Here is a 12729-nt window from a genome sequence, read left to right as displayed (position 1 = left end):
AAACATACATCTGCTTTATGGATGACAAGTCAATATATCTGACAACCCAGATGTTGCTGTTGACAAGAAATTAATGAATGTCCGTAACTGAGACCAGCCTTGTTGAAAGTTGTTATATCAGGAAAAAGAATACTCAAGATGGTTCTGTGGATACACTTTAACAGAATAGTCCTATCAGAGTTCTACCACTGAATTAAATTTTGGAGTAAAAATGTGAGAAGTACAAAGAACTTTTGTAGAACGTGGTAATCCATTCAAATTTTACTTGATACTTTGGGTATGCATCATTAAAAACAAACAGCAGTAGTTCTTTGAAATACTTTTGGTGAGAATGAAGCATTTGTAGACTACAAATGGACACAAGGACATGGTTGGCTGTTTAGGCTCTATATCCATGGTGGCAAACCTATGGCACTCCAGCTATTCATGGACTACAATTCCCATCAGCCCCTGTCAGCATGGTTCGCCACCACTGCTCTATATCAACTGGCTGGTGGGAGACACAGGCATTAGGGGGAGCTTTAGAATGGCAATGCATGAATGAAACCTGAGAGCACTTGCCTTCTTGGTGAGTAATACCTAAAATGGCCTTTTGGTGGCAGTGGTACCAAAGAAGGGGACCAAAGAAGGGGAGATAACCCCTTTGGGGATCTGGAAGATTGCAGGGGAGCATCACATTGCTGGATAGAGACTTGGGTGGAGGCCTAAATGGAGCAGCACTGATGGGTAAATGGGGTCTTTGGGGGCTAAATGGAGCAGCACTGATAAGTAAATGGGGTCATTCCATCACAGTGTGCATGAGACAGAACTGGACTGGACACTGAAAAATGTCTAAGGAGATTAATAGTATTGTGAAGGGGGGGAAATGAGGTTTAAGGTATAAGAGAGATCTAAACAACTGTGTACCTCTAGACCAACTCATTTTGTGGATTACAGGTAAGAAAATGGTAATAGGCTGATGGAGGAGGTTAGCTACTTGCTCTGCACCAATGAGGAGGGATGTTCACTGTTGCAAGATCAATCACCTTTCCTACTTGTGAAAGGGGAAGAGTATGTTGATTTTGGGAATCACCATGTGGGATACAGGTGGTAATAAGTGGGAAAACTAGGTGAGATCGAATGAAAAAAGAGGTTGGATCCAACCTACTGTCCAGTGGTTCAAGGAAAGAATTGGAAACTATAGGGAAGAAAGATGTTGTGCCCGTGTCCCCTGTAAATGTGACCCAGCTAGAGGTGCCAGCCTTGGGTTTTGCTAACACTGGTTTCCCCATAGCAACAGCTGGCCACATCTTAGAATTCATAGGATTTGATGGGAGTCACAGTGGTAATTCCAGATAACTCTTATTTCAGAGTTTACTGCGTGCGCGTGTGCGCGCAAACGCACACACTCACACACACACGCACACGCACACGCACACGCACACACACACACACCAAAACTTTATCCTCCAACAAAATGAAAGCTATAGACTTGCTTTCACTAGTGTATAGTGGTCAGAATATTGGACTAGGGTCCCACAGACACAGGTTCAACTCCCCCCTCTGCCATGGAAACTTGCTGGACAATCTTGGATTGGTGCACTCTCTCAACCTGACCTACTTCATATTGGAATTAGTAACTTTAACCACAAAATACATGTCATGTAAGGGAAATGCAGGGAAAGGTCCATGCTGGTTTCCCTAGATACGTCCCCTTTTTCTTCCTCATTGGAACTGTTGGAATAGTGTCTCACTTTTAAGAAACTCCCATCCCTTATGCACTCCCTTCTCTTTTAGTATTCTTAACCACAGGATCGCATCCAGGATCACATCATCCAGGATCACATCATTTCCTAGGTGTGAAGAAAGTGTATATATTCCTTTAGGTTTACTTAGAAATCATTTATCTTGTATGGCAAACAGTTTTCCTAGGCTGTAAACACGCAACCTTTGGCCCTCATTAAAGGTGTAAACTGTGTTTGTGTTTACATAATGGAAATTGGATTTTACAAGGCCACATCCTAAAACCTGACAACTAGGTCTTACTTACCAAGAATGATCAGGTGGGGGTCATCTCCCCTTTCCTGGACAAGAAGAAAAGGCTTTAAAACTCTGACATGCGGCTAGCAATTGAGATTCAGACTAAGAATTTAGACTTTCAGACTTGCTACAGAGATTCATTCTAGATTTCAATTCATTTGCCTTGCATTGTATTGCTTTTTTATACTTGGAACTGTTTATTGCTGAGAGAGAGACAAGACTATACTTTATTTTATTTCTTTTTAATAATTTTTTTTAAATCAGCTGTTTGAGAGTATCTAGACAAAGGACTCTGTTCTTGGTACGTTACTGGAAAAAGGGCCCCAGCTTAGGGTAAACCCTCTTTTTCTTCACACGTTGTTTACTGAAATCATCTTCCATATTGTCTAGAATGCATATGTGACTTTGCTTGGCATCCCCTTTCCACTGTATAACAAACTCCAGGAGAACATGGTCACTCCCACCTAAGGATCCTACCACTTCCACCCCATTAGCCAGGTCAACATTGTTGGTTAGGAGCAGATCGAAAATAGCTGGACCATTAAATTGTGTTCAAGGCAAGTGAGGATTTGTTGGACCTTATAGTCTTGGCAGAATTCGACTCCCAACAAATATCAGGATAACTGAAATTTCCCATTACTACTACTATTCTCCTTTCTGAAAGTTTGGTCATCTGTTCCAGGAAGGCACCATCTAGGTCTTCAGTCTGGCTTGGGGGTCTGAAATAGACCTCCACAATGAGATCACTGTTGTTTCTCTCCCCCTTAATTTTTACCCAGATGCTCTCAACCTGGCTTCTAGGATTTATACCATGGACCTGCTCACAAGTATAATCATCCCTTATGCACAATGCTACTCCTCCTCCTTTCCTAGTTGGTCTATGTCTCTGAGATAGGTTATACCCATCAATTGTTACATTCCAATCATGAGACTCATCCCACCAAATTTCAATTATGCCTATTATATCGTATTTGCTATGCCATGTTATGGGTTCGAGTTCGTCTTATTTCCCATGCTCTATGCATTAGACATGTAAGGTCATGGTACATTCCTACTGGCTGCTTATTTAAGGGTTTCCCCCTCCCACTGTTGTGTTCTTGAACTCTCTATAACAGTGGTGGCGAACCTTTGGCACTCCAGATGTTATGGACTCCAATTCCCATCAGCCCCTGCCAGCATGGCCAATTGGCCATGCTGGAAGGGGCTGATGGGAATTGGAGTCCATAACATCTGGAGTGCCAAAGGTTCGCCACCACGGCTCTATAATCATCGGACTATTATCTCAAGTACCTGATGAACTCATGCCCTCTTGAATAGTGTCTACCTCTCATACATAACTCAGTTTAAAGCCCTTCTGATCAAGTTTGTAAGCCTCGTAGCAAAAATGTTCCTTCCTACAACCATGTGGAGCAACCCATTCTTGCTATTAGTCTAGCTTCATGAACTGCCAGATCGTGGTCCAAGAAGCCAAAAAGTTCCTGGTGGCTCCACCTGTGAAGCCAATTGTTCACCTCCACCATTCTTCTTTCCCTCCCTGCACCAAGAGAGAGTTCCAAAGAACTGTGACTAGCTCAATGTTATCTAGCTGGAATGTAGGAGTGGGGAATCAAACCCTGTTCTCCAGATTAGAGTCTGCCTGCTCTTAACCATAACGCCACGGTGTAGATTCTCTGATGTACAAGAAGCCTGCACCAAAAGGACAACTTATGTGAGCAGAATCTCATTTCTTTTGTTACAGCATTGTCTATTTGATTAATATTCCCACAGCACATGATTTGTTCCTAATTCTACTCTGCACAGGCATGTATTTGCATTTTTAGGTGTTAGAAACTTGTGTTAGAAAGAGGACGTTGTTGGTGGGATGATCCACTGAGGTGGGAGGTTGCTATGGTAATAAGTACAGAAAGCCAGAAATTGTCTATTAAGAATGCAACCTGATGTTCCATCCAAAGCATTTAACTACTCAGTGATTACATGAAAACATCTTATATTGAGTCTAACCATTGTAATGCATAGCCTAGAACTGTTTGCCCACGATTGCAACCATTCTCTGAAGTCACAAGCCAAAAATTCCAGGATCAGTTATCTGAGACATAGCCAACTGCATGTTTTAGGGGCCCTTGGGCAAAGGAAGGTCATGGACACCTGTACTGCTGCGCCTCATACGGTCTGAATTTTTTGTATGAAGCACAACTACAAGCGTGCACAATTTTGTTGATGCAGTGTTGCTTCCGGTCTGAACTCAGCAACAACTTTTCACAATACCATAATGGAGAGGACGAATCAACACTATATTTTCCACCAGTGGAACAGAGCCTTCCTGCCTCACCGACTCCATTGTATTTTATTTTTATTTTTGTTTTACTTTGGATTTCTATCCTGCCCTACCCCAACAAGCCAGGTTTATGGTGGCAAACAACAATCATATCAAATATGATGATATAACAATAAAATTCCCATCTAATAATCAACTCCCAATACTGTTAAAACATTAAATCAATATCTACACTGGAGCTAAAAGCACTGGTGTCATAGACCTTCCCAGATTTAAATAATGAAGATATCCCCTCTTTTCATCTCAGGGGACCCTCTTCTAAGATGGTGTACAGCCCCTGAGCTTGGGACACCAAGGGGGTGGGGAGTGGGTGGGGGGGTCTGACTCAACATCAGGCAGTTTCATGGGTTCAAAATGACCCATGTAGCCTACTGAGCTCCACAAAATTCTCCTTCTAAGGCTGTGGGATCCAAATGAACAACCCAAAAAGAGGTCTGTGTTGGGTAGGGGCAAATTTGCAGTCAGTGCCAAAATAGTCTGGATCCAGACTGGACTGTTAACATTGAGAGTTTGGAGAAGCCAACAGAATTGTATCTGTTAGCCCCTTTTATTCACAATGTTCACCCAAAAAATGGACTCACAGGGGCACAAATGTTTCCCAGGGGCATAAATTGGGCTTTCCTATTATTGGCAATTAAAAAAAAACACTGAAATGTGCATGTGGAGCTCCATCAACTACCCTGGGGTTCTGTGTGCTTTCACAATCCTGTATCATGTGTTTGTATTCTCTATGGCCCCTTCCACTGCCTGCACGGATGCATGTGAATGCAAAAACAAGAAAATGGTTTCCTTTGTCACAACTGCAACCCATTATACATTTGCTGGGTGGAAGGGCCTAGGTCTCACAACGACATATTTTGCTATTATTACCTTCTGGTCAATAAATTTGTTTTCTTCAATAGCCAGCCTTTTAGAGTGGTCACAGGAGGAAGAAGATCCTGAAGGAAACCTTCTTAATAAAGAAGTTGTGTCCTGTTGCTGTCGATCGATAAACTGCTTCATAAAGCTTTCCCTTTTAATTAGAGAGAGAGAGAAAGAGAGAGAATGTACAAATCATACTTTGCTAGTGATTAAAATAATCCTAAGTCGTCCTTGTTTGGAATGTGTCATAATTGCTTACTTCTAAAGGACAAAAGATAAAAAAGAAAACTGAAAACCATACAGGACACATTATACAAAGCAGATTTGGCTTTAAACATTAAAATGACATGTTTTGATTCAGCTAAGCTACAGCTAAGCTAGAAATTATTTTCTTCTTTAGCCATGTTTAAATATTTTCCATTTATTTTGCTGGAGAGAAACTATGGCCCAGTGCTCATGATTTGCATGCAGAAGGCCTCAGTTTCAATCCTTGGCTGATTCCGCATGGGCCAAAAACAGCACTGTGAAAACAGTGTGAAAATGGTGTAAAAGGGTTTAAAATGGTGTAAAAGGGTTTGTACTATTTTCACACCACTGTGTTTGGCCCATGCGGAATCAGCCTCTGCTACTGCCAGTTAAAGAATCGTGGAGAGCAGGTGGGGCAAAACATCCTTCTTTCCCCAAGAGGTGAGTATTCTTCAACATTTGTAATGAGCTTCCTCTAGTCCAAGTGAACTAGAGAGCCAAAGTGGTGATCTTGATCAGCAAGATAGAGGAGACTTCTTTCAATGTTGAGAAGATGATGGGGTTCAACATTGAGAAGACAGTGGAATGGAGACTTTTTTTGGATCTGAGGGATGATTTTGAGGAAGCTCCAAGGATCGACACCAAGTCTCAGTGTCCAGAAGGCGACTTTGAATGATCTCGAGGAGGCAACGCTAAATGTTTCTGATTGAGTGTCAATGTTCAGTGTTGAGATGGGCTGCAGCCTTTCTTCCCGGACAGTTTTGCTCCCTGTGAGGACACCAATGAGGAGTGTTTAAGGGAGGGGTGTTGGCTTTTTTTGCAGGGGGCTCTGTGATTACTCTTTCAGCCACAGAAGTTGAGTCACATGGGGGGTTGAAAAAGCAATTGTCATCGAGGTCACCAATGAGGCACCTGATTTCCCAAGTTGCTGTGCCAATTTATCAATTGGCTTTAGGGATTTCTTCCACAACAAAGTCTTAAGGTGTAATGCCCTTTTATCCCTTCCCTTCGGCATGAACTTAAATGAATTGTTCATGCCAAAGGGAAGGCATAAAAAGGCATTACACCTTAAGACTTAACATGCTGGACAACTTTAATAATGGATGGGAGTTTCTTAAAGGTGAGATCTTGAAGGTACAATTTGAAACAGTTCCAATTAAAACAAAAAATGGGAATTGTCTAAGGAAACCAGGGTGTATTTCTAAAGACCTTTGAACTCAGCTAATATTTAAAGGGGGATGCACAATAAATAAAAAGGGGGGAAATCACCATAGAGGAATTTAAATGAATAACCAGGACATGTAGGGAGATAGAGAATCTACAGCTCAGAATGAACTCAGGCTTACCAGACAGGTTAAAAACAATAAAAAAGGTTTTCTGGTTATGTCCATAGCAAAAGGAAGAAAAAGGATATGATAGGGTAACTACATGGAGAAGCAGGCAAAATGCCAACGGGGACAGAGAAAAGGCAAAACTACTCAACACCTTCTTTGCCTCCATCTTCTTCCAACAGGAAAACAGAGCTCAACCAGGGGGAAATGGAACAAAAACTGCCGAAGGGGAAATTCAGCACAGAATAAAGAAGTAATACAGGAGAACCGGGCTACTTTAAATGAATCCAAATCTCCAGGGCCTGATGAGCTACACCCCAGGGAGATGGGAGAAGTAATCACAGAACTACTTGTAATAATCTTTGAGAACTCCTGGAGAACAAGAGAAGAGCCAGGGGACTGGAGAAGGGCTAAGGTTGTCCCCATCTTCAAAAAAGGGGAAAAAGAGGACCCAAACGATTACCACCCAGTCAGTTTGACACCAATACCAGGAAAGATTCTAGAACAGATCATTCAATAGACAGTCTGTAAGCACTTAGAAGAGAATAGTGTGATCACTAAAAGTAAATATGGTTTCCTTAAAAACAAGTCATGCCAGACTAATTTTCTCTTTTATTGATAGAGTGACAAGCTTGCTAAATAATGAGAATGCTGTGGAAGTAGCATGCCTTGATTTTAGTAAGGCCTTTGATAAGGTCCCCCATGACATCCTTACAAGCAAACTAGTAAAATGTGGACTAGACAATGCAACTGTTAGATGGATTTCTAATTGGCTGACAGGCTGAACCCAAAAGGTGCTCACCAATGGTTCATCTTCATCTTGGACAAAAGTGACCAGTGGGGTGATACAGGATTCTGTCCTGGGCCCAGTGCTATTCAGTATTTTTATCAATGACTTGGATAATGGGAGAGAGGGCATGCTAATCAAATTTGCAGATGACACCAAGTTAAAATGACCTGGACTGATGAGAGAATTGGGCCAAAACTAATAAAATATATTTCAACAGAGATAAATGTAAGATCCTACACTTAAGCAGAAAAAATGAAAAGCACAAATATGGGTGACACCCGACTTGACAACAGTACATATGAAAGTGATCTGGGAGTCTTAGTAGACCACAACCGAACATGAGTCAGCAGTGAGATGGGGCAGCCAAGAAATCCAATGGAATTCTGGGCTGCATCAATAGGAGTACAGTGTCTCGACGGAGGGAAGTAATAGGACCACTCTACTCTGCATTGGTCAGACTTCACCTGGAATACTATGTCCACTTCTGGGCACCACAATTCAAGAAGGATATTGACAAGCTGGAACGGGTTCAGAGGAGGGTGACCAAAATAGTACAAGGTTTGGAATCCATGAACTATGAGAAGAGGCTTAGATAGCTGGGTATGTTTAGTCTGGGGAAAGAAGGTGAAGGGATGACATGATAGCTATGTTTAAATATCTGAGGGGTATTTAAGATGGAGAAAGCTTGTTTTTTGCTGTTCCAGAGACTAGGTCAAGGAGTAATGCATTCAAGGTACAGAAAAGGAGATTCCAGCTAAAAGAAAAAAACATCCTGATAGCAAGGGCTGTTCAACAGTGGAATACACTGCCTCAGAGCGTGGTAGAGTTTCTTTCTCTGGAGGTTTTTAAACAGAGGTTGGATGGCCATCTTTCAAGGGTGCTTTGCTTGTGTATTCCTGCATGGCAGGGGGTTGGGCTTGATGGGATTCTATTGTATGATTTTATGATCACAATGGGTATCACATAAGCACACACAGGATCAGGCTGTAAATTTCTGGAACAGTATGCAGACTTTTAATCCATTGTATTCTTCTGCTGCACCTGCAAAAGATCGACCAATCTCTGATAACTTTGTCTGTTTCTAGGGTTACCATTTTGTGACAGATAATTATCACTGCAGTTGGTGAAGAGACAACACCAGGTCCTATGGCCAAAGTACAAATGGGGTTGATTTCCCACTTCTCCATATGAACAGCAGACTCTAATCTGGTGAACCAGGGTTGTTTCCCCACTCTGTATCCTGGGGCTCCGAATCTCTCAGAACTCTTTTAGACCCACCTATCTCACAAGGTGTCTATTGTGGGGAGAGGAAGAGAACTTTGAGACTTGTTATGGTTGCGGAGAGTGGGATATAAATTTAAACTTTTCTTCTGGTTGCTCCAGCCTTATGCCACCCTTAAAAATCAGCACACACTGGTTGTGTGCCAAATGACATTAATCTTAATATGGACACCAGAAATGTAACTACACCTGGGTTGCAGCAATTACTGGACCCACCCTGTGGACACATAGAAATCTACCTCTAGATCTATGCAATGGCTTGTATGAACTTACAGTTGTGCAGTTTTGGGGATTACAGCTAATTCTGTAAATGAGGAAATTTTTTAAAAAAGCTTTTGGAATGTAATAATAACAGTTCTTCCATTGAACAGTTTGAGGACCAAGGCATGGGTGAGGGAGATAACACAAAATCAAAGACACAACAGAGAAGGAATATTTAACTCAAACCTATATAAAAATGTGGTTCATATCAGCTTAGTAGGCTACAAAGAGAGTCGAGAAGGTATATTACCTTATTTTGGGGACAGTGAAGTCTGAAGGGAGCTTGGAGATTTTTACCATTTGAGGTCTGTTAGGGAATTTTTCAAAGATCCGTAGCCGTAATGGAAGCTTTTCCTTTGTATCTGCATTTGCTTCACTTTGTTTCAGCTAACAAAGAAAAGATTTAAAAAGCCAGGTGGTAAGTTTGGATATTTCAGAAATGAAGGACCAGCAAGAACAAACAACTGACAAAACACAAGATGGCAGCAAAGAACTACTAAGCAGACTGACATTGTTCAGACATTTATTTTTACAACTACCAGTACAACTGTAACTATAGCAGTCCATTTCTTAAAAGATTTAAAATGCAAAGAATGTTATAGTAAATATTTATTTCCGTTGTGTATTTTTTCACAGTCCTCAAACACTCTGCTAGGAAAATAAATATTACATCTTCCTCTTATTAGACTCATCTGTGGTAGATAAATGGAATGTTCCTCACATCACACACTAAGGCAGGATGGATCTGAATACTTAAATCTCAAAACCATCAAATTAAATTAGGCCTGGACAGTGTGATGAAGGAGCTGGTCTTCACAAACAGTTCCTTATATACCAGGAGGCCAAAACATTCTTCACATATTAAGCAAGATAGCTTTGGAAGTTCCTACTGCATCTTCAGGAAGTGTTATTCCCTGCAGGTATATTTGGAGGCAACATAGCTGGCTCAATAGTTTACCCTCTAACAATCGAATACAAGGAACTTGCTAGTACGGCTAAGCCCAGAGGAGTCTCAAGGGAAAAGAAAGAGCTGAAGGAAACAGCATACAATACAGGTATGTCCAAAAGAGGATTAGGAGAGAAGAGTCCTCGAAAATCAGAAAACTAACATCTACCAAATTTTCTAGGCACTTCTTCACAAATGAATGAGCATGTTGCAATGGGAATGTGTGTTATGTCAAATGAAGAGAAAGTTATCTTTCAGCTTTTTTGAATATTTAGCCATTACAGATGACCTTTAATTGGTGCAGATAGCAAGAATTTTTTCCTAAATGGAAAAAGAAATTAATGGCTGGTGGCTTCCAGCTACACCTGCTGTGCCAGGGCTGGAGAGAAACAGTATGACCGACCCACAATGTTACCAATCATGGGGACAAAAATCTCAACCTATTCACAGCTGGTGGTATACATGGCCTTGTTTTGATAGAAACAGATACTGACTTGAACAGCGCATCTTGGCGCTTCCTTATGATCAACAGGGTTTTTAAATAAATAAAAAGGTCTCACAACATAAACAGAAGCCTATCTCCTCAAAAGGAAACTGACCGTATGAAACACTGCCCCATCAAACTTCCAACTGCTAAGGGAAGTCACTGGCCAAGAAACAATGTAATTACATTTCAGCACAATCCCAGGGGTATCTGATGGAGGACATCTAATCACAGATAAGGAAAGGGTATCTGAAGGACAGGCACTGACTTCTGGCTCCCCAGATGGAGGATAGAAGGATAACAACCTTACAACATGGGCTGAAAACTTTTGAATTTGAGTATAAACAAAGGGTACAGATTAATGATAGGATAGCATAGTGTGCTGAGGGGAAAAGAGGCCTTAAAGGGCACTGCCAGGGGCACCATTGTCTTCAACCAGATCTTCTCTAACGAATTCAAAGCACAAAAACAGAATACCAATAAGTACTAGGTTGATAATAACTTCAGACATGCTGCAAATGCTGAAGAGAATCAAACCCAAATCAATAGTTTGAAGTTCTGGGGTGTGTGTGTGTGTGTGCGTGCGTGCGTGCGTGCGTGTGCGCGCGCGCAAGTGAATGTGCCAGAAGATTCTTCATCAAAACTGCAAACTAATATTATTTGCCGGAGAAAGGACTGGAGGAGACATCTGGCATCTGCTAAAGGAAAGGGAAAAACTTGAAAGGAATTATGCAAAAAAACCCCAGCAGATACATTTTAATACAGATGAAAATGAAAAACAAACACGAACCCCAACAACGATGACTTAACAAAAATATTTTATCAAAAGTGAATGCAATTGTGGATAACAAAAGGAGATTATTGTTCTATTCAAAATTTGTATTATAGTAGCAGCCCAAAAGCTCTTTTCTGAAGCCTTCTCCAGTGTTTCAGAAGCACTTAGCAATAAGAGGATGGAAGATATAGGATGCTGTAGGGGTCCATGGAGTAATTCACAATGGTTGCAACTGCCATATCACATTGAATTCTGAATGCCACCTTATGATCAAAGTACCGAAACATGAGATTAAGTGCAAAGAAGAGCTATGAATGTAAATCAGATGCTACAAAGACTGATTATGGGGGTGGGGGTGGGGATAGAAGATGAAAACTGGTATAATTTCAAGAGGATGATGTGCAGACTGGACGCATATTTGAAGAGGATCTTTTAAATGCCAACTAAAAGATGCTTTCTGAAATACGAACAGAGGGAGAGGTAGCCTCAGACAAACATTTAATATGCTATGGGTAAGTCTGTGGAAAGAGACTCAATGGGGCTCTTTCTCTTTCCCATTACATACATTTTCTGGTTGAGAGGTTTCCGGTCCACCTGGAAAGACAAGCTCTTATTCAGTATTCCTTTGCAAATGTCAGGGAGAGTTCTGCAAATGCATCTATAATTGCTTGGAGCTGTCCCTGTCATCACAGTGAATGGAGAAGCAATTTTTGCTAGGAACCCCACAGCGGCATTAAACATTATATTTTGGAGGGGTTGGAGTAATACACTTATCTCAAATGCAACAAACAAGGGGGATAGGGGCAGTCCGGAGGGCCTTCTCAGCAGTGGCCCCTGCACTGTGGAATGCCCTCCCACCAGAAGCTTGCCAGGTGCCTACTCTTCTAGAGTTTTGGCACCTGGCAGTGACCTGGACGTTTTGCTGATTCCCCCTACTTGTATCGGGGTGGTGGTGGTGGTGGTCTCAAGGTATGCTGTACACTCTGCCAACCTTTGGGGAAGGTTGGGGGTTGGGAGTTTTAGAATCTGGAGTGTTCTATGGTTTTAGCATGGTTTGTATAGGGGTACTGAATGGGATTTTATCATGCTTTTTATTGTAACCCACACTGACACTATTGTAAAGGGCAGAGAATAAATCAAAATAATAATAACAACAGCTCTGTAAGTCCACATTTCATACATATGTTATTACAGAGACTTCCTCATTCTTTTAACATATTTTTTTAGCAATGGTCTTCAACCCATATGTTGGGAGCTTCAGGTTTATTGTGGAATCCTACCTGTTCAAGGGTGGATTACTCATTATGACCACCAGGATTTTTCCCAGTGGGCAGACACTACCATCCTGGCAAGCCCAACCCAGTAATGAGAAGGGCCCCTGCAAGGGAGGCAGCAGGTAG

General features: G+C 41.5%; 1 protein-coding gene across 2 annotated transcripts in view; it reads right to left on the bottom strand.

Annotated features, from left to right (window-relative positions):
• Positions 1-12729, bottom strand: part of NALCN (sodium leak channel, non-selective) — a 286369-nt gene that overhangs the window by 60022 nt on the left and 213618 nt on the right. For both annotated transcript variants that reach the window (XM_048493957.1, XM_048493958.1), the window contains 2 exons: positions 9375-9511; positions 5225-5366 (listed from right to left, as the gene is read on the bottom strand). In XM_048493957.1, the coding sequence (XP_048349914.1) occupies positions 5225-5366; positions 9375-9511 (279 nt within the window). The remainder of the gene's footprint in view (positions 1-5224; positions 5367-9374; positions 9512-12729) is intronic.

Source organism: Sphaerodactylus townsendi, linkage group LG04, assembly GCF_021028975.2.
Source record: "Sphaerodactylus townsendi isolate TG3544 linkage group LG04, MPM_Stown_v2.3, whole genome shotgun sequence".
NCBI classification, from domain to species: domain Eukaryota; kingdom Metazoa; phylum Chordata; class Lepidosauria; order Squamata; family Sphaerodactylidae; genus Sphaerodactylus; species Sphaerodactylus townsendi.
The sequence above is the reverse complement of the archived record's forward strand: the minus strand, read 5'-3'. Positions and strand labels throughout refer to the sequence as shown.